This window comes from Poecilia reticulata, chromosome 12, assembly GCF_904066995.2.
Source record: "Poecilia reticulata chromosome 12, P_reticulata-male-v2, whole genome shotgun sequence".
Taxonomy (NCBI): Eukaryota; Metazoa; Chordata; class Actinopteri; order Cyprinodontiformes; family Poeciliidae; genus Poecilia; species Poecilia reticulata.
In genome coordinates, this window is record NC_088841.1 from 28,310,701 (window position 1) to 28,333,153 (window position 22,453).

At 38.9% G+C, this 22,453-nt stretch overlaps 1 protein-coding gene and 1 long non-coding RNA gene across 4 annotated transcripts in view; both read left to right on the plus strand.

Annotated features, from left to right (window-relative positions):
• LOC145554231 (uncharacterized) overlaps window positions 1–20,943 on the plus strand; it is a 44,145-nt gene extending 23,202 nt beyond the window's left edge. Inside the window, exons 3-5 of one of the 3 annotated variants that reach the window (XR_014090260.1) lie at window positions 20,127–20,257; window positions 20,678–20,759; window positions 20,844–20,943. This is a non-coding gene — a long non-coding RNA (uncharacterized LOC145554231). Of the gene's footprint in view, window positions 1–20,126; window positions 20,760–20,843 lie in introns of all 3 variants that reach the window. The other 2 variants (XR_014090259.1, XR_014090261.1) reach the window with 2 other exon arrangements.
• On the plus strand, window positions 13,052–14,712 carry LOC145554309 (nuclear factor 7, brain-like). Its single transcript, XM_081613864.1, has one exon. It carries the CDS (start codon window positions 13,318–13,320, stop codon window positions 14,710–14,712), a length of 1,395 nt encoding a protein of 464 aa, XP_081469990.1. The 5' UTR covers window positions 13,052–13,317.
• Window positions 20,944–22,453: the final 1,510 nt, after the last annotated feature.

Genomic DNA, 22,453 nt, shown 5'->3' on the forward strand with positions numbered 1-22,453 from the left:
CAAGTCAGTCGGTTAGTTTGGGGGAAAAACTGTGAAAAATTGTTTGCGATTTGCTGGTTTGCTGCCATGATTCTAACACACCAGTTTTGCTCTGCACAGCAGCATCAGGTCTTCTTCACAGGTCTAAATCCAGCGCGAGTGTTGTAGCGCTCATGTTGCATTTAAAGGCGGCTTGGAAAAACAGGTTACCACATGTTGACAACGTAACTGCTGATAAAAGTGACAGAGGACACAGATATGGGAAGTGTGGAAGCCCCTACTGTCTCAAATCTACATAGGAATAACAGAGAGTTGGCCATTCTACGGTAAAAACCCAGCGCATACAGTGTTCCTGTTTTTCTTCATCCAGACGGCTTCCTGCACTCCCCTTGTAATGGCACGGTGCCCCCTCTAGGGGGCGCGCCCACAGTTTGGGAACCTCTGGTATAGCGCTTTACAGCTAGCTACTGATAAATACTGAGTTTTTGTGCTAGAGTTAAGTAGTGCTAAATGCAAAGTTGTTGTAGCAGTTTGGCAATAGTTTCTAATAAGTACTATGTTGAAATTGTGCGCTAGTGTTTTCTTGCGCTAAATATCAGGTTAACGTAGGGCTATACAGAAAGCTACTGATAAATACTGAGTTGGTGTAGCACTTTTGCATTAGTTGCTAAGATGTGCTATGTTGGTATTGTGTGCTAGTGTATGCTAGTGCTAAATGCCATGTTGGTATAGCACTTTAGAGCTAGCTTCTGATAAATACTGAGTTGGTATAGCGTTTGGTATTAGTTGCTAATAAAGTACTATGTTGGTATTGTGCGCTAGCGTTAGCTAGCGGTAAATACCAGTTTGTGTTGGGCATTAGCGTTAGCTAGTGATAAATACGGAGTTGGTCTAGCGATTTGGCATTAGTTGCTAATATGTGCTATGTTGGTCTTGTGTGCTAGTGTTCGCTAGTGCTAAATACCATGTTGGTATAGCGCTTTACATCTAGCTACTGCTAAATACTGAGTTGGTAACACTTTTAGATTAGTTCCTTATATGTGCTATATTAGTATTGTGTGCTAGCTTATGCTAGTGGTTTTCTCCCTCCGATTAAACCTGCAGTCACTAAAACGTCATAACTAACTGCAGTACATTTCTTTAAAATGTCTGTAAAACAATAAATAAACTAAAACCATGCTTACCACTGTGTCAGGGTCTCTGATTCAGTACGAAGAGCTGCAGCGTTGTGGCCTCCATGAGGGGCCGGCTGCCAAGGACCAGGTCCCGGATGTGGTGGTCGTCCGTCAGGACTTTGGTCCATCAGGAAGCCTTACACCAGCCTTCTTGGTTGGCCTCAACCAGGCGACTGGTGCTGGGCCACTGGGCCGGGCCCCCGATGGCCCATCAGCCACCTCTTCACACTCTCCACTCCAGGTGTGACGCCGGGATTCTTGGGAGTAGCCCCACAGTCATCCCCAGAACAGAACCAGAACCAGCCTTTTTACCAGGGATCCAGACGGTCTCAAACTGGTTTTTCCCATCTTTGGCTCCATCTTGGTCTGATCTGACAAATTGTGTCCAGGCTGGTTTGAGACTTTATGGATTTAGTCCAAATGACCACAACATAACTGTATGCCTATGTAAGATATTGTATTAGTAATTTCTTTCTGCAGGTCTATTTTGTTATAGAAAAGTTTATAGGGATAAGCTTTTTAGTTATCTAGCTTTGCTAGCAAAGACTGAATCTATCAGTCTAACGACTAACGACTGAATCTAGACCCTGAATCTATCAGGGTCATCAACAACAGCCTAATGTCTGTATGATAAAAATACTGAATCGATAGATAAGAACAGTTTCTCCTCACCTGGCTGTCTCCTCCCGCTCAGTAGTTCTTCAGAGAAAGGCAGACGCAGAGGCCTGTCAGTGTCTGTTGTATTTCATTACCTCTCTGCTTAAACCGCGACTCCGAGCTGAAGCAGAAACGATACTTCAACGTTTTCCATCATCTGACAAGCAGCAAGTCTACTCCACTTTATTCACCAAAAACGTTTTTTTTTTATTCACCAAAAACTGTTCTGTAATCTGGAACGTTCGCTATGTTGAGCTCCAGTTAGCCGCCTCATCTCAATGCGCGAGAGGCAACTGCGTCATGCGTCACGGGAAAAGGTCAAAGGTAACAAGGTGACCAGAGGGCTTATTATGTTGTACAAAAAAAGCTAAGAATTTTAGCACGTTTTTCTGTGTCAGAAGAGGGCTTAGGAAATAATAATACAAAATAAAAAATAAAAAAATTGACCAAAAGGGCAGTTTGGGGCACCGTCACCCCATCTTGCTCCAAAACAAACCAAAATGGTCTAGTTCGTTAGTGCTCCGTTTGTGCAGGTTTGTGCAGTTAAAACTATTGTTTGTGCAGCTTTCCTTTCTGAGATATTAAAAGTTATAATTTTGGCCGATGACGTCACCGTCACCCCATCTAAACTGATCTAAAAAAATGGGAAAACGAAGAAAAATTTTAAACAACGTTTTTAAACACCGTAGAATGTTTTAGTCACTTAATCATTCATGTATAACTGATATATATATCAGTGATGTCACCGTCACCCCATCTTGCTCCAAAACAAACCGAAGTGGGCTACTTCATTTAAATTCTTCAGATTTTCAGCTGTTGTACAATGTGCACCTTCTTTTGTTTTGAACTTCCATAAAGATTTAGAACAAGAAGAAATTTGTCTCATTTCAAGAAATGTTTTAAGATATCAATGTTTTCTCATGAATATAGAATAATTGCATCCTGCCAATAAAAGACATGCAGCCGTGAAACGGGTAAAAATAAAAAAAATCCATAGCTAATATGCTAGTTGCTTGAGCAAAGTTTTTGCAGAGTAAACCGGAAGTGCATCACTGGTTCATCAAAGTTCATCCAAGTAATGTACTTAATATTTAGTAAATATATTTTAAATGCAACAATTTTCGTTTCATCCTGATTGACATAAAATGTGTACGGGCTTCAAGGACTTAAAATTTTTGCGAACTTCGACATAGTTCTCACACAACGTCAACTGGAATTGGCTCCACCCACTGTAGTGAACCCCCTCCCCCACCCTTGATCTTGTTTTGGCGGCACAGCAAGTGTAATTTCAACCTCTCGTTAAAATTATTGTAGCAATCTCAGAGAAATCGTTTTGAATAAATATTTTGGAATTTTTCAAACCCTCCGATTTTGATTTGCAGCCTCTTGCATCATCCTTCAGCCAATTGCATCATCCTGCAGCCAATTGCATCATCCTGCAGCCTCTTGCATCATCCTGCAGCCAATTGCATCATCCTGCAGCCAATTGCATCATCCTGCAGCCAATTGCATCATCCTGCAGCCAATTGCATCATCCTGCAGCCAATTGCATCATCCTGCAGCCTCTTGCATCATCCTGCAGCCAATTGCATCATCCTTCAGCCAATTGCATCATCCTGCAGCCAATTGCATCATCCTGCAGCCTCTTGCATCATCCTGCAGCCAATTGCATCATCCTGCAGCCAATTGCATCATCCTGCAGCCTCTTGCATCATCCTGCAGCCAATTGCATCATCCTTCAGCCAATTGCATCATCCTGCAGCCAATTGCATCATCCTGCAGCCAATTGCATCATCCTGCAGCCAATTGCATCATCCTGCAGCCACTTGCATTGACCTGCACCACCCACTTTTACTCATTTTCTTTTTTTTTGCCAAATTTGTCCGGGGGTTTTCAGTCCAAGTTTAGAGTAAACTACAAAAGGCTGGATTTGCCTCAAAAATGAACTTTTGATGTTACAAAAAAAAATACCAATCTTTGCTTTAATCAACCTATAGAACACTTCTCATCATTTAACATATTTTGTTTGAGATGGACAGTTTGACACAGTTTGCTTTGTGATGCACCGCCTCACTGGGAGGGAACTGAAAGGCTAACGTTGATCATTTCTAAGCTTATCAATTACAAGAGGTGATCTGTCTACTGATGAACATTAGTGAACAGATAGTATGTGAATTTGTGTAACAAACATTGAAAGAAAAGAAATTATATTGATATGCAGTGAAGACCATTTGCTGATTTAAACTATTTAAACATTCCTTGATTTCCATGCTTAACTCATTCCTCTAAAAACATATAAGTTTTGTGTCCCTTCCTCTAGTGAGGGGTACAGTCGTGCTACTGGGACTGCAGCGGCTGACACTGGGGCAGACGGAGCTGCTGAAGCAGCAGGGGGAGAGGTGGCTGCAGGAGCTTGCTCTCCCTGCACCGCTACAGCATTCCGTGTGCTTGGAATTACTTTATTTTCTTCCGTCTCTATAATTAAGTTTTTAGATTCATTTAACCATAATTTAGCACACCTCAGCTCATTCTCCTTTTTAGATTTTTTTTATTCCCATTTTTCTTTCTACACTACTCTCCAAAATTCCCACAATTATTTGCCATTGATCGATTTTTAGCTTTCCATCTATTTTGTATTTCTTTCTCCATTTTTTCATGTGTACAGTGCTACCAGGAAACCTGGACAGCATGTACTTTTCATCCCCATCGGGACCCTCAGCAAGTGAGGAATTACAAGAATGTTTAATTCCCATATTTAAAACACTTGCAATTTCAGCTTGAAAATATTATTTATTTGAATTTATTTAAATTTGGTCCAGGTTCGTTGACTCCTAGGGAGTCCTATGAACTGGAGATCTTTTCAGTGGGCCAGCAATTAAAATACCTTGTTGTGGTATTCCCCGCTTCGACTCTTTCGAGTGGGAGAATCTTGCCTATTGCATCCACAAGAGGTTTGCTGCTTAATTCCACTGTTTTATATGAGGTAAAATACAGAGCGGTATTTAAACCTCCAATCACTCTCACACTACTCTTTCATGCACACACACACACACACACACACACACACACATCAAAGCAGCAGTAGCAAACCAGCAATACCAGCACAGTAATGACTCTACGATTTAGCGCAACATTATCTGTTTTTGCCTTGTCAGAAAACTCAGCACCAGTCATTTTATTTACCCATCAAAAAATCAAAACCACACAGCAATGACAAGCTTCCTATCCGCCTGAGGACTTACCCTTAAGGGGTCTCCCAAAAACAGGAGGCTCCAAGAGCCTTTCCTTTGTTTAGTTGAAACGACGTCAACAGGGACTTCAACCCAAAAGCATTTAGTTGAATCAAGTGCCAATGTCAACTGGGACTCCAACCCTCAATTTAGTAGCATTTAGTTGAATCAAGTGTCAATGTCAACTGGGACTCCAACCCTCAATTTAGTAGCATTTAGTTGAATCAAGTGCCAATGTCAACTGGGACTCCAACCCTCAATTTAGTAGCATTTAGTTGCAACTGGGATTCCAAACCTCAATTCTTAGCATTTTAGTTGCAACTGGGACTCCAACCCTTTATTTATGTCGACTTTATTTTAGTATCATTCGTTTGAAACATTTTAAAATTCACTTACGTTTCTGTAGTTGTCGCACTGTCCGGTTGGATCTCGTCATTCCGCCGTTGGCAGACAAAGTCGGACCTATGTCGCTGGCCCAGCGAAGAATTTACTTCCTGGGTCTTTCTTTCCAGGTCCAAATGACTTCTGGCCATGCATGGATTCAGCGCGTCTTCCTCTGCCTGACAGTGGTCGATGTGAGAGATCCCGGGTTTCGGCACCAAAATGATAGGTATTTTCCTAGAACCTACATAAAAGAACCACAGACAACGTATATGAATTTCATGACAAAGCTTTTGCATGCAAAAGAGAAGACTCTATCAACTGCTCCTCTGAGCCGTTCACAGAGCGTTCTGAAGATCTTTGGGTAGAGCTTGCCTTTTATTTTCAAACTTCAAAGAGGGAGGATAGGCAAGATAGACAGCAGAGGAAAAACAGCAAAGGTCGTAAAACATTTTACCTAAACACAGCAAAGGTCGTAAAACATTTTACCTAAACAACTAGCAACCCAGTTCCAGATGCGATATCTGATTTACGGCCTGAGCCCGGTTGAAATCTCGGTCAAACTGTTTCACCTGAAGATGAACAGGCAGCTGTGACCCCCAGGTCAGTTAATACACACACTAAAGAAGAGAACATTTTAAACTGACTAACATTAGACTGAATATGAACTAAAGTAACAACAAAATGATAATACCAAAAAATCTCTAACAACGACTCCCAGTTTGAACACAAACACTCTGCTGCTGTTATTCTGCTGATCCAGGTTCTGTTCAGCTCCAATGTAACCAGAACCTGTTTAATATGGAACCAACTGGACTCTTCATTAATGGGCTTTTGTCTTTATCTGGTGGTGAAACTATAAAATACATAATGTCTGTTTATTAAACCCAGATTAAGTATTTTGTTCTTAATGATCCAGAAATGTTAGTGAAGGTAAAAAGTGATCAGAACCAGAACCAGTTCTAAGGTTTCATTAATCAGGATATGGATAAAATATAATTTGTTCCTCAGCAGCTCATGAGCTCAGATTACATTTCACCATTATTTATTCACCAGAACCAGAAACAGTGAAAGACTAAGTTAATTTTTTCTGCTGCCAGGTCAAAGGTCAGCAGCTTCAAGAAGCTGATTATCAGCTGGAAACCTGAATCTTGACCTATTTGGTCCCTATAACACTAAATAATTTAGTTTAAACTGATTAATTTCTGGTTTCTTTGTCATCGAAAATAATATAAATCCATAAAAGAAGAATCTACTTCAAATACAAAATAAATTTAAAAAATATGAAAAATCAACCAAAGCCACAAACTAAACATTCGTCCTTGTTTCCTGCTGCAGTAACTGGTGAGAATATAAATAGAAACAGAAAATAATCAGAAACTCAAACTAAACTGTAGTTCTTAACATCACCACATTACTGCAGCTAAAACCACACGTTGTTATAATATAGATTATTAATAAAGCTCCTATATAACCATTGATCATCATGTCAGTGAGGTGAGCAGAGTGAGGACAGTCTCTGGTTAAACCAGGATCAGCTGAGCAGGTTCTGCTGATCCAGGTTGAAACCCTGATTTCATTTCAATCATCAACCTGAATCTAAAGTCAGATCAGCAGCAGAGAGGTGGCAGCTTGTTCCAGACTCATTATTTACACATGATGCAGCTGTTTTCCAGCTGTTCTCCACAGCTGGAGGGAGGGAGGGGGATGTTTGGAGGAGAGAACCTGAACCTCCAGGTTTTACAGCTGGATTCTGACCTCAGCAGCTGGAACAACGACACAGATGAAACCAGAGACTCCTGGAAAATGGATGTTTGGATCTGATCAGGTCTGCAGATTCACTGACTGGGATTTATTCAGAAAATGTCTCAGAGCTGAGAAGAGCTGAGCTTCTTCAGACTGAATGCTGGGAAACCTTCACTCCTCCCATTCAGTGATGTTCAGGTTCTGAACTCTAAAAACTAAAATCAGTTGGAAACATCAGGAATTTGGTCCATTAAAGTGTTAATAATAAAATCAAACCCTTCTGCTGTTAGTTGAGTAAAGTCTGTTTCCACTAAGAACTGTGAGCGTTTCCTCCAGTCTGTGTTCGGCTTTAATCTCCTGCAGGAAACCAAACCTCCACGTCTCGACTGGAGTCGCCGTGGCAACGCCTTTCAAACATCAGGACAGTGGGTTGAGACCGGATGAGAGCCGATGAGTTGTTTTTATTTAGTGGCAGAGCTGCATTCATCCATTCATCATCCCAGTTTTCCTGCCATGCAGATTAATCTCCACTAATCTGATGCTTGGAGACCAAAATGTCACAAACTGGGATTAAGAGAGTTGAGATGTTGAAATCTGTCACATTTAGAAAAGAAGCTTCATGATGCTGTGATTTGTTCATCTGAACAACTTTTTAAAAATATTTACTCTTTATAACAAATCAAACTGATCAGATTTATTATTCTGAAGCAACAACCATCAGTTTAATTTATCAATCATGTTATTGGCAAACTAATATAAAGTAAACTGATGTATGGAAGAACAAACATGCCTCAGTCAAGATAATCACCATATCATATTTATAACCACATTAGCTAACAAAGCTAACATCTTGTGTTCCACATATGTAAAGATTATAACCTTTAGATTAAAATGTGTAGAAAATTATAAACTTATGTCCAGTTTTATTTGCTACAGCAGAGTTTTAGGGCCACACTAAGGAAAAATATAAAATAAAATTACAAAATAAGTCTGTCTGTGTGGTGGAAAATGATCCTAAGTTCCCATCAGCTGATCATGTTATATTGATGTTGTGAACTCTGACCTGAAGAACCTGTTTGGGTTAAACACACACCAGGTTGGAAGTTGTTTTCCTGCAGCTGAAGGGAACCAGACTGTCTCTGCATGTTCTGGATCCTGGATATAAAACCTACATGTTGACTCTGCCTGTTGGAGCTTTTCATCCTGAACTGATTCATTATTGGTCGTCTTACAAGCTCTCTGCATTGGGCACAAGATACAAATAAACCTGATGGAGTGATTTCATCTAACAGAAATGAATGTTTTCCTCAACAGTTTGGTGCCGACCTGGACACTCGGCTCCAGCCTGAAACCTGGATTAGGATTAAAGAGACGAGGGCTGCTGGTCGGCTCCACGGCTCCAGAGCTGAGATCAACAAACTCAATCCACTGATATCTGCTGAGACTCAGTCAGGTCATAAATTAACTTACTAATTATAAAATAGTGAACGATCCTAATGACCTTTTTCCCTGAGGATTGAGATTGACCAGATTAATAGAGATTACAAGAGAACGAAAAATAAGTAGGAAAGTAAGAGAAGAAGAGAAGACAGATCTTTGAAAAAGTGTAAGATTATTTTCTTGAAGATTCCTGCAGGGTGTCTGTCAAAGAAATTGATACTTATAGAGATTTTTTAGTTTTTCTTGGAAACCTGAATAAAAAACATTTACTAGAGTTTTTAATTCAGGGAACCAAACCTTTAGAGAATCTAAAGACTTGATGAGAAATAAAAACCTGTTGGAGGATGAAGAGGCAGAGCGACCACAAAGCTGGTTGGTTGGATTCTGTGGAGACGTTTGCAGTCTAAAGAGGAAATCCCACCTATTCAGCAGAAACGGGTCTGAGTGGTTCCTGGGTCTTTTCTCCTCCTCAGGGTGAATCGATTCACTATATAATAATGAAACATGGAGAAGAAAGTTTGCATGATGTGAATGAAAGGATGAAAAGTGTCATTTCTCCTGTTCGTTGAAGCTGATCGTTTAGAAAGGAAGAGAAAGATAATTAGAAGCAGAGGAAGTGAACTGAGGCAAAGAAATGAGAAACGAAGAGTCGAGTTGATCCTGAGAAACGAGGAAAGTTTGGAAAGTTGAATGAAAGAGAAAAAGAAGAGAAAGAGAAAAATGATGAACAAATGGAAATGCTTCTAATTCTGGACATAAATCTTTAGTCGATAAATTACAGGCCTTAATATGTTTTAGTGAGTTTGAAAAAGCATATGGTTTTATTTTGAAAAGGAGGATAATAAGTGACTAAAACAATAATGCAGAAGGAAAAATAAGATGTTTATTTTTATATAAACAATAAAAACAACAAAACAAACCCTAATCGATTTCTATCTGCTTCTTCTTCTCTCCTCTGTCTGAGCCTCACTGTGGTGCATCTGACCTCTGACCTCAACTCCTCAGCCCTGTCCTCCATGGATCAGATGACGTCCCTCTCTCACCACCAGCTGATCAAATGATCCAGTGGATCCAGTGGATCAACAAGATGAGGAAGATGAAGGAAACCTTCATCACCTCCAGGCTCTGAAGTTTCTGTTGATCCTGATTTATTTGACACCAGAGAACCGATGAGACGTCTCCATTCAGGGGACGACTGTCTGTCTCCTGTTGGACATTTGGACTGAAACTGTGTGTGACTGAGCTTTAACCACCTCCACTGGTCTGCTGTCCAGGATCAGAGCAGAGGAAGAAAAGATCAACCTGCTTCAGAGCTGAGAGGAGAAGACACCAGTCTGAACTGGTGATGCTGGTTTCATCTGTGGACAACATGGACATATTGTTGCCATGTGAAGCTGGACAACATGGACATATTGTTGCCATGTGAAGCTGGACAACATGGACATATTGTTGCCATGTGAAGCTGGACAACATGGACATATTGTTGCCATGTGAAGCTGGACAACATGGACATATTGTTGCCATGTGAAGCTGACAGCTTTAAATGAGCATCTGCTGACATTTATTCTCCAAAAGTAATATTTCTCTGTGATCTTCAATCCAACATGCTGTCAGTGAGCTTTACTCAGTCAGTTGGTTTTTACTCAGTGCCTGAGTGGGGCAGACAAAATGAGCCACAGCTGGATAATCTGGGGACAATTAAAGGCTCCCCAAAATGTCCCATGTTGTCCCCAGATGCCAAAATGTAACCAGTTAGAGTTAACGACGTCTCATTGGAGACGAGGCTGAATTGATGTCTCTGACTTGATGACATTAGTCTGGTTTCTCCTCTTCACCAGCCACTGCTTCAGTGAGTTTTGCTGTGTGATGATGGTTGAAGCTGTTGGGCCTTTATTTTGAAAGGGTTCCTGTGTGGCTCAGACAGCGATGCTCTGTCTTTAATGGCTCAGTTAGGATTTGAACACATTTTACACAATGTTGGCACTTTTGACAAAGGTTGATGTAGTTAGTAAATCAGATGCTACTTGTCCTTTTGTTGCTGTAGATCTAGTAAAACTAGATCTTGTCTCCTCTTCACATATTGTTCATCTTGGCAGTCATCAAATAAACAGGTATTTTTATGTTTTAAATGTTTTTTAACATAGATATGTATTTTAAAAAGACAAATGTAATAATTTCCTGCTATCAGGTTCCAGGTGTTTTCTCAGCAAACGTCAGCATGTGAACATAAAGAGTCTCTATTAAATCTAATCTATTAAATATCATGTTGCTTTTAATTAAATTCAGTTTGCTGAGCAGGTGAAGATAAAGACGAGTTATGTTGTGGTCATTTGGACTAAATCCATAAAGTCTCAAACCAGCCTGGACACAATTTGTCAGATCAGACCAAGACGGAGCCAAAGAGGAAAAACCAGTTTGAGACCGTCTGGATCCCTGGTGAAAAGGCTGGTTCTGGTTCTGTTCTGGGGATGACTGTGGGGCTACTGGAGATAATGGTCCAGAGGAACTTTAGATCAAACCAGGAACATTATGGATCACCCTGACCATCCTCTTCATCAGACGGCCTTAGAGAAACAGTGTCTTCTGTCAGAGGCTCCTTGAAATGTGCTGCGACACAGACCACTACGGGAGACTTTTCCTGCCCACAACCATCACCACCTACAATAAGTCTTTGAAGAGCCTTGAATAATATGTGTTACATTTAATTTCCCCTTGGGATCAATATGTTTGAATCTGAATCAAGTGTTAAAGTCGTCCTGATTGTAGTTCCGTATTCTCACTTTTATGCTTTTTATCTCTGTGTTTATATTCTTGTTCAAACTGAAGTTGCTGCTCTGACAGCTGCATTTCTTTACCATGGTACGATGAGCTATACTTTCATTAAACTATCAGTTTTTATGACACTTTTATGTCCCTGTTTATTTAAAGGGTCCAAAGTAAAGAGTGATCCCTTCGACCCAAATCATGGAGTCCAGGACTTGAATCTTTTTAAAAATCTTTGTTCACCAATTAAAAATCCCACATAAGATCCTTGCAATGTAATTTCTTCCCACTGAACACGTAGTATTTCCTGTCTGTGTCCTCAGTTTCCCAGCATGCCCTGCTGGAGTGGTGGATGTTAATGAGGGGGCGGAGTCTGTCCTCCTGAGCTGCCGATACTCTGATCATTTGCCTGAAGAGCCGTACTGATGTGGAACCGCAGCGATCTCACTCCTAAATCTGTCCACCTGAGGAGAGAAGACAACGATGAGCTCAAAGGCCAGAACCAGAACTTTACAGGCCGAAGGGTTCGGTGAATGCGTATATGCAACTGGGGGGTTCTGTACCTCAAAAAAGGTTAAGAACCACTACCTTGGAGTTATGGCACATTTAGAGTCTCTGCATCCTGTGCTGGTTAACTGATGGGAGAATAGTGGAGGAGGCGGGCAGCTGAAGAACAAATTATCAGAGATGGGGATGAGTTTAACTACTACAATTAAAAGCTGGAGAGAAGCCTGGCTATAATTTTGCTTCAGTAGCAAATACATGGAAAACAGTTGATCTCCAGCTTTTTTTATTATTGCTTGGGTTCATTAAATGAAGCTAATAAATTAAAATTATATCATCATTCTATTTTAACCCAATTATTATCTCCAATAAAGAGCACAACAGGAAATACAGTCAATATTCTATTAATAAAACTTTTAATTTAATATTTTGTGGGAAGAAAATGCTTGGAATATTTAGGAAACCTTGTTTTTTTTTCACTGCACCTGCTTAGAGAAAATAACCTAATGTCAGTTTATTAAAGCAGCTTTTGGGCCAGATATGATTAATGCTACAGAGAAAACGATGGGAAAAAATCAGGTGTATCAGCAACAAAGTGACAGACTGAGGGAAGCATGCAGACTCACATAAAAAGGTGAAAGATCATAAAAAATTAAACTGTACAATTAGGGCAAATTTATTGCAAAATAAAACTACTGTACAGATAGTGAAAATAGAATACCCAGGTTAAAATAGGTGTGAAAGAGAGCAGAATAGTTTGAGAAATTTACAAAATTTGAACATATATTTCAGACAATTTCAAATAAATTAATAAAAATGTGGAAAAGAAAAACCGAGTTGTAGAGCCGATCCTTCTTCTTGGAAGAAGCAGCACACTCTTGTGTGCACTTTGGATATGTCTCTCGCTTTCTTTTGTCCCAACAACAAACGAGGTGTTTCTACAACAAGATGCAGCTGATTACCTCACAAAAGCTGAAATAAAATCTGAACTATGACTCCAAATATCTATTAGGAACTGAAACAGAGGCTTCATGTAGGCGGAGCAGAAAGAGGAAGTTCAAACCGTCTCTTCTAACCAAACAGAGATTTAAAGAGGAACAGCAAAAGCAAATGAGGTGGATTAGCAGTTCTTGGTGTCATCCAGGACATGATACTGGAAAACATTGACTGATATTTATAGCCAGAAGGCTGTAAATCCAACAGCAAATAGATCAGAGAGAAAAAACTAATCGAGAAATCACTCAGGGTCAACTTGATCACCGACTGACACTGAACAAGGAGAACAGACAGCTGAGGAACCCGACGCTGGAACACAGACTGCTGCTGGAGGAAAAACAAGGGAATCATACTCAAAGTAAGAGAATAAAGTTTCTGCAGGAGAGAAACTGACTTCCTGTTTTAACTTTCAGTCTGCTGGGTTTTCAGCTTCACTTTGAGACAAAATGGCTTCCAGCTTAGAGGAGGATCTCTGCTGTCCGGTCTGTCAGGACATCTTTACGGATCCGGTTCTTCTGTCATGTAGCCACAGCTTCTGTAATGAGTGTCTGAGGAACTGGTGGAGAGAGAAACCAGCAAGAGAGTGTCCACTTTGTAAGAGGAGATCTTCTAGAGATGATCCTCCCTGTAATCTGGCTCTGAAGAATCTGTGTGAGTCTTTGTTACAGCAGAGAAACCAAAAAGCTTCAGAGGGTCTCTGCTCTCTGCACTCTGAGAAACTCAAACTCTTCTGTCTGGACCATCAGCAGCCAGTTTGTCTCGTCTGCAGAGATTCAGAAAAACACACCGACCACAGATTCAGACCCATCGATGAAGCTGCTCGGCCCCACAGGAAGAAGCTTCAGGAAACTCTGGAGCCTTTAAAGGAGAAGCTGGAGCTCAGGAAGAAAGTTCAGGAGGAGTTTGATCAGACAGCAGAACACCTGAAGGTCCAGGCCCGACACACAGAGAGGCAGATTAGGGAGCAGTTTAAGCAGCTTCATCAGTTTCTAGCAGAGGAAGAGGAGGCCAGGCTGGCTGCACTGAGGGAGGAAGAGGAGCAGAAGAGAGGGATGATGAAGGAGAAGATGGAGGCTCTGAGCAGAGAGATAGCAGCTCTTTCAGACACAGTCAGAGCCACAGAGGAGGAGCTGAGAGCTGCAGACGTCTCATTCCTGCACAACTACAAGGCTGCAGTGGAAAGAGTCCAGCGCTGCCCCCTGCTGGAGGATCCACAGCTGCCCTCAGGAGCTCTGATAGACCAGGCCAAACATCTGGGCAACCTGGCCTTCAACATCTGGAGCCACATGGAGACCATGGTGACCTACACTCCTCTGGTTCTGGACCCAAACACGGCTGGTCCACACCTCCATCTGTCTGAAGATCTGACCAGTTTGACTAGAAGTGGGAAACAGCAGCTTCCTGATAGTCCAGAGAGGTTTGGCTACTGTTCTGTTGTGAGTTCTGAAGGTTTTAACTCTGGGAATCACAGCTGGGATGTTGATGTTGGAGACAGTATATCCTGGGATCTTGGTGTGATAGAAGAGTTTGTTCAGAGGAAGGGAAGGATAAAGTATGGATTGTTGAACATAGAGTTCAATGGATGTAAATACTCAGCAGAATCTCCTCCAGCTCCTTCCATTTTTCTCTCAGTCCAGAAGAATCTCCAGAGGATCAGAGTGAATCTGGACTGGGACAGAGGAAAACTGTCCTTCTCTGATCTGGACACTAACACACACATACACACCTTCACACACACCTTCACTAAGAAGATGTTTCCATTCTTCTACACTAATAAAACAGTAAAGATCCAACCAATAAAGATCTCCGTGATCAGACAGCAGCTGGTGATCTCAACATGAAGAACAAAATAATCATTATTGATCAGATGATTGGTAAGTTTATGATTGACTCTGTAGCTTGCTGCATTAGAAATTTTATTTCTATTACTTTGACAATCAAATGTTTTTAATCAAGAAACTGAAGATAATCTCCAGTTTCCTGATTAAAACCATTTGTTTTTGTAAAAACAAGGATTTTTTATCTATAGAAGTTTTCAACATCACCATCTGAACAAACATTGAAAAAATTATGTCATTTTGGTTTAAGCATTATTGTTTGTACAAATGAGCTGCTTCCAATCCAAACCTCAATGTTTTTTTTGTATTTTTCTTTTTCATTATGGAAGAATTTCATGCAAACGAATATATCAGCTACTTCATGGGAACAGATGACCATTCTTCATGAATGTATCCTGTTAATCCAAAACAGCAAAATAAAATAAAACAGAGTTATGTTATCATTAATGACTTTGCTCCATCCATCCATCCATCCATCCATCCATCCATCCATCCATCCATCCATCCATCCATCCATCCATCCATCCATCCATCTTTTCCAGGTTCCATATTTAAAATCTTCCACAAATTCATGGTTAACTTGTACTCTTATTCACTCAGATTTGTTTTCTTTTGGCCAAACAGTTGACATAAATCAGGATTTCTGTACATAGAGAAAAAAAATAAACAAATGTCAAATGTTTGGTATCACAAAACTAACCTCACCATAAATGAAACAGATAAAAGCTACTGATAGCTTGTAGGTCACATACAGCTGGGGTTGCCACCCGTCCCTTAAAATACGGAATCGTCCTGTATTTGGCTGTTAAATATTGTTTCCCTGCTATATATATATATATATATATATATATATATATATATATATATATATATATATATATATATATATATATATATATATATATATATATATGTCATGTTTCAGACTTGATCTTCCATAATGTATTCCAGCTTATCTATGTATATAGATCTCTCTCTCTCTCTCTCTCTCTCTCTCTCTATATATATATATATATATATATATATATGCAAATTTCTATTTTTGTGTGTTCTTCAAAATTCTGTATGGTGTATGGCATTTGTGGCATAGGTTTATTAAAATGTGTTGTTCTAATAGAGTCAGTTGATCTGGACATTAATGTATTTTATCATGCTCTTCATCAATAACTTCACTTAAAGTTACTGTGTTTAAAAATAAATGTACTGCATTTGAAAGCAATTTTATTATAGCATTTTGCAAATACAGTCTTGATTGACAAAATCCATGACACAAAAAAGATATTAAATTTAAAGCTTTTTGAGATAAAAAAACACTTCCAATTAGTTATATTAAAATCAAGTTGTGCTTATTTTGTTATTATAGACTTTACTTTGTACATCCGCATCAACATTAAAAACACTCAAAAAGAAATGTGTACAATACCATGTTTTAAGTTTTTAAGACTTTTGGTCATATTTACTGAACAAAATCTACAAACCATTGTGTTGTAAATTTCAAGACTTAATACAGGCACGATACCTGACTGATGCAGTGACTCAATGAGCCTCACTTAGTCTTTTACAGAACTTGACAAAAATGTGTCAGTAAACAGCCCAACAGAAGCTTACATAACTACTATATTACAACCATAGCATTTATTTCAGTGAATGGCCAAAAACAATATTACACATAAAACTTCATAAAATGGTCAAAAAAAGAAAATAAATTAATACTTTGTAATACAAAAAAGTAACATAAAGAAAGGACTTGTTCGCTGTCTGAAGGAAGTGGCACTAGGGGGACAGCAACATGAGAGGATTTACTTGCAGGTTCCCAGGTATCATCCCAGATTTTTCCGCTAGAAAAGAACAACAATCAAATCAGGATGTGGATTTTATGTGCTGTAAAGTTCACAAATCTCTTTCTAAGATGTATACCTGACTTTAAAAGAAGGTAATGTAGCCAATGTATTTTCTATGCCTACATCCACCCAAATGCCAGCTAGTACTTACATCTTGTTTTGTCCCAAAGATACAATATTATCTTGACTTAAGTGGTAAACGATAAACTGACTGCACAGTAATTATTACCACTACACAAACAATGAAATTATCTTGTAGTGCTTCAGTTTCTTAGAAAAGTCTAACAATCAAAACAGGAAAAAGTGACAGCTTCAGATTTATTTAATTTCCAGCTTATATGAATTATAAAAAGCACAGTGTTAAATAATAAGTGTTGAATCACCTTTAAAAAGTCCAAATATCAAAATCAGCATTCCTTTGCTGATAAGCGGCCTAATTATGATATTTTGAGTTCTATCTCTATATTTCTATGTTTCTGCGCAAATGCTGACTTTTTTGTATGAATTTGTTTCACCCAAAGATGTTGTGACTTATGTGGTATACATACTACTTATTCATGTTGTGATGCCCGTTTTTGTCCTCATAAAAAAATAAAGACAAATATATATTTTGTCTTTGTCTGATCTTTGGGGGGAGACAGATGACAGACTGGGAGGAGAGGCAGCTGGAGAGGTGCTTCTGGGTCTTTTCTTCTTCTGAAAAGACTGAGAGGATGGGACAACAGGAGGAGAAACAGGAACCAGATCAAGCAGCACTATCACAGTATCTTCCTGGTTCTCTGGTATCATCATTGGATGCTCCTCAGTAAGCATCCCAGGCTGCTCCTGACCTATGGTCTCTGTGTTCAAAGATCAGGTTCTCAGCTCTTTACTTCTCTTCATCTGGCTTGCAACAGCAATAAATAACATAGACAGGAGGAAAGAAATGTGCCTGTACTGATGGAAGTTCGTTTTTAATTCAAGTAAATGACCTAGCTGCAATCAGTGTATTCAGACAGGGTTCATAAACAAAACTTTAAAGATCATCACAGCCTAGGGGCACTGATGTTTTTAGCAACCCTCCAATTTTACAAAGTGGCAACAACAAGCATGACTATGAAAACTATTATGTGATTCTATCATGGCTAATTAAACGTATTAAGAACAGGTACAATGTACAGGTACAATTAGCCTCCAAGAGGCTAATTTAGCTAGCTTCCACCGCAAATGTTACAAACATGTCTTCAACCATTTGCATCACAGTCCTACTGCCATTAAGTCCTAAAACTACCATCAGTAACTTTATAACGTGACACTTTTGAGTTATTTTTGGTTTTAGAGTACAAACACATTTTGACAGATGCAGGTTTCTACTCACCGGAGTGTAAGTGTCGCATATGATGGCGTCAGCTTATTCTTCTTCTTGGGTTTTTGCGGGATCTGTCCTTATTTTTATTATTTCAATCAAAAATATTACAACGTTTACAGAACTGTTTGGCATGCAATCACAAAAGAAAATACATCTTAATTTTTTTCTTAAATTCCTTTGAAGTAAATCATTCATATCATACTCAAAAATAGTTGGTAAATTTTAAAAAAAGGCTTTTAAATCAAGTTACAACCACAACAAAAACCCTCCGGTTTTATACTTTACTAAGTTATTTTTAAATACCGAATTATGACCGATGCGTCTGACATGTATTTGTAGTAAATATTCTTAATATCCTGTTCAAACTAGCACATAAATTGTAAATAAAGGCTTTTGAAAAAAGCTAAAAAAAATAAATAAAGGTTCTATCGGCGACAAGCTGCTGTAATCACCCATACGAATGGTTGATAACAACCTACTGAGCCTCATAGCAGGCAGAGCAGGGACCAACTGAGGCCATTCAATGGGGTTGATAAACACTGATAATGGCCATTCTATGGGATGATAACCAGTGGTGGGAAGTAACGAAGTACAAGTACTTCGTTACTGTACTTAAGTACAATTTTCGTTTATCTGTACTTTACTTAAGTATATTTAATAATGGGTACTTTCTACTTTTACTCCACTAAATTTTACAGTAAGTATCTGTACTTTCTACTTCACTACATTTCTACTTCACTGCATTTCTCTTCTTGGAGTGATGCATGGAGCTGGTGTGGTGGTGGGATTCCCATCTGATGTTTTTGGATCTTCAAGCAGTTGAGTTGGATGTTAGCAGACTAGCTTCTCCACCTCACTTCACAACCTGCTGCCTTTTGTCTTCAGGTTTTCTCTTGCAAAAAAAGGTGGACTTCTGGGAAGCATCCAATTTATGGACTGGAATTTAATAGACCGAGCCTGGAGTCTCACAGAGAAGGGAGGTCCCACTGGATACCACCAGGAGGTCTTGGTTTTTCCCACACCTCATGAAGGAGCTTCAGCAGAGTGGGATTCATTGGAGTCAGGCATAATATGCTCGGAGTCCTGGAACGTGGGAATCTCGTGCTGAACAGAGGATTCGAACGCTGCTGATGGAGGTAAGACCAGATTTGTATCCAGGAGTGTAGAGGATGAAGCATCAGCCATGGAGCAGGGTCTCGTGGTGGTTTGTCCATCTGTAGTCTCTGAGGTTGGAGCAGATGAGCTACATGCTAGTTGATTAGCTTCTTGCTGTCTTCTCTTTTGAGGCCTTTCTCTTTTAATGCGAACCATTTTTTTCTGTCAGAGCAATTGGTTCTTCCTCTACCAAATGCAACAAGAAGAATGACAGGGCCTCCAAAAATATTTAAAGCAGAAAAACAGAAATCCCACCCCTTTATCTCTATTGGCTCATTCAAACATAAACTAACAAAAGTGGGCTGGGTCACCATTTGATTTATGAGAAAGTTTCAGAATTATGTCTGTTTTTATATGATAAGAACTTATATTTTACATGATGCAAGAGAGAGGAGCGGGCTGCCCTGACATGTTCCTTTATTTAAGAGAAAGTTCCAGAAGGTTCCAGAATCCTGTCTGTTTAATTTTATATGATGCAACAGAGAAAGTTCCAGAATGTTTTATATGATGCAAGAGAGAAAGTTCCAGAATGTTTTATATGATGCAAGAAAGGAGAAAGTTCCAGAATGTTTTATATGATGCAAGAGAGGAAAAAGTTCCAACCTGAAGTCAGCATTAAAATCCTGAGTCTAGTTGAGTAGAAGTCATAAAATGTTACATCTTAGCTTTATCAAGTCATTTGGTCAAATGCGCAAATTATTAAAAGACATTTTTTAGATTAAAATGTTTTTTAAAAGGTGTTGTTTGCTGGAGCAAATATCCAAACCCCTCTAACCTCCTGTGGCCTGGAGGGGGCGCACTGACCCTTTGTGGCTTTTACAAGGGTTTTATATGTGTGGTTCTGGGATCTGATGGTCTGGCAGGAAAAAATCCCTGTTTCTCCATGTAACGATCCTCCTTAGCATTATGCTAAGACCACAGGAGGGCTAACAGGGAGAAACCTCCAGTAGAAGCAGAAAATGAATGAGAAAAAGTACCAGTGTGAGCTAAACTGTCAACGGTTCTTGAGAAAGTAAATTTGCTAAAAATTTGGGAGGCCTGAGCAAGTGAAAAACATCTGTGCCAGATTGCAGAGGTCACCAGAGTGCATGCTGGGATCTCCTGAGCTGCTCTCAGCTCTGGAAACGAGTCGTTGACGACACACTTCCCAAGATTCGTGTCCAGGTTGAACCAAGGATGAGCTTCATGAAGGATTTTGTTCAAGGTGAAGAAGATCCTGCATGTTTTTAATCCATATGTTGTTCAGTTGGACGCGCTCACATGCACATGACTCCTCTTCACATCCTGTCATTTGCAACAAGCAGCCAGTTTGATGCTGCATTAAAGGGACATTGAGTCACATTGTTTGGGGGGATTTGTATCGATGATATTTGGGTGATTGAGACGAGAAAAAACACAGTTAGTTGTTGAAATAATGAATGATTGAGCAACAGCCTGTGGCTTTAATATAATAATCAGCTGACAGCAGGTTGGATCGTTGCTGTTTCTCCTTTAACTGGACAACCATCAACAGTCCAATCAGGCTTAGACAGCAAATAAGGTGAACAATTATTTTAGGACACTTATTGTGAAAAAGTGATTTCTTCAGAATATGCTTGAGCTTTTATTGTTTTTCTACTTGTAGACCAAAGATGCTGTTGCCATGACGCCTGCTGTCCTGCCATGTCTCTCAGTTGTCCTCCAGGACGATGACAGGCTTCTACAATGTCTCTGCTATGTTTTGCTTTTCTGCTTGTCAAAAATCTAAACTTTCATCTGTTTTTAACTTGTGCTTTTCTTATTATCCCCAGGATTCAGACGCCATGGCGACTTCATCCTGGTTCATGTGGGGTCACTGACTGTTATGTTAAGTTTATCATTTTGTTCAGATAAAATGTTGAATCATGTGAACTTAAAGTCTTTTGTTGTGGTTACTTAACTTATTAAGGCAACTGGTTTCCTAGATTCTGCTAAGTAAACTGTTCATGTAAGATGGACTAACTTGATGTAGTCGAGTTAAGAAGAGGATCATTTACTTGATATTTCTAAGTTGAAACAAATTCACTAAACTAAGTTAAATTAACTCGACACAATTAAGTTCACACAACAAGGTGTTAAGTAAACTGAACAAGAATATGTTAAGGAAACTAAACATAAGAATAGTAGTTAAACTTACTCACATTTTTCAGTGCAATCCACAATTTTTAAGTAAAGTCAACTTGTCAAGGTTTACAGTGCATAGAGATGAATGAATAGAACAGATCCCAGTTTCTATAAGCAGGTCAAACCAGTAACAAACTGTATTACATGGAAAATGTCTCATTAAGTTTCATCAGTGATGATAATACCAAAAATCCCTATCAATCAGCATCAAATCAACCAACCAGCTGCACTGTAAAACATTTGAAGGTGATTTAACTTGAAAATAAAAATCCACCTGCTGCCTTGAAAATGTAATTTAAGTCAACAAGAAATTAGTTTTGGTTTTAACTCAAGTTCATGAAGTTGATTCAACAACTAGAGACAAGTTGTCTAAACATTGTTTTTTAAGTTCATTAATCTTGAATTTTCAGTTTTAACTTAAAGCTGCAATTTAAACCAAATAATTATTTCACAATATGTAATAAAAAACTGTCGTCACCTGGTGAAAGAGCAAACATTTCTCTATTGTTTCACTCAAAATATCAAGTTAAAATAAGTTTATTTTACTTTAGATTCATTTAAATTCTTGTTTGAAGTCGAATAAATAAAATGTCTGATGTGATGATGAATTTTATTAAACATGACAATGAATTGAGCTCAGAAACATTTAGTGTGAACAGAACATTTTCCTCCACTTTCATTAGAACAAACATTCAGTTTTTCTCTCACAAACTCACATTTAGAGTCTAAAACTCTGTTTGGCCTGAAGAGCAGGAGACAGACCCAGAACTAAATGTGACTAAATAATTAATATACGCAACAAAAAATAATAAAATCATCCCAAATGAAACTAAATATTAAGTGTGGAGTTAATCATTAACAAGCTGTAGATTTATGGAGCCTCATTGGTAAAAATACACAAGACAAAAATAACAGCAATATTTTTTATATATGTTCATTTTTCAAAGTCATAATTTCACCATGTTATTCATTTATTTATAAATGTCAAAGTTACAAACTAAATGTTTAATTCAAAGGTAGATATTTAGTCTGGATAATAAATATTTTAAAATTTAATGTTTTGTTTGTAAACTGAACACATTGCTGGGATTCATTTTGCTCACATTCAATAAAATCACATTTTTTAATACATCAGTTCACTGGTTCACATCTGATGACAGGCTGATAAAATTCACAGTTTAGAGTTAAAATTCAAAAGTTTATCAAGTTTTAAAGAGGAACTTAAACCAAAAATAGAAAAAACTCCCAACGGTTCCTG

What these genes read in the sequence shown, in the direction of transcription:
- LOC145554309 (XM_081613864.1), top strand. Translation starts at nt 13,318, where the DNA reads ATGGCTTCCAGCTTAGAGGAGGATCTCTGCTGTCCGGTCTGTCAGGAC.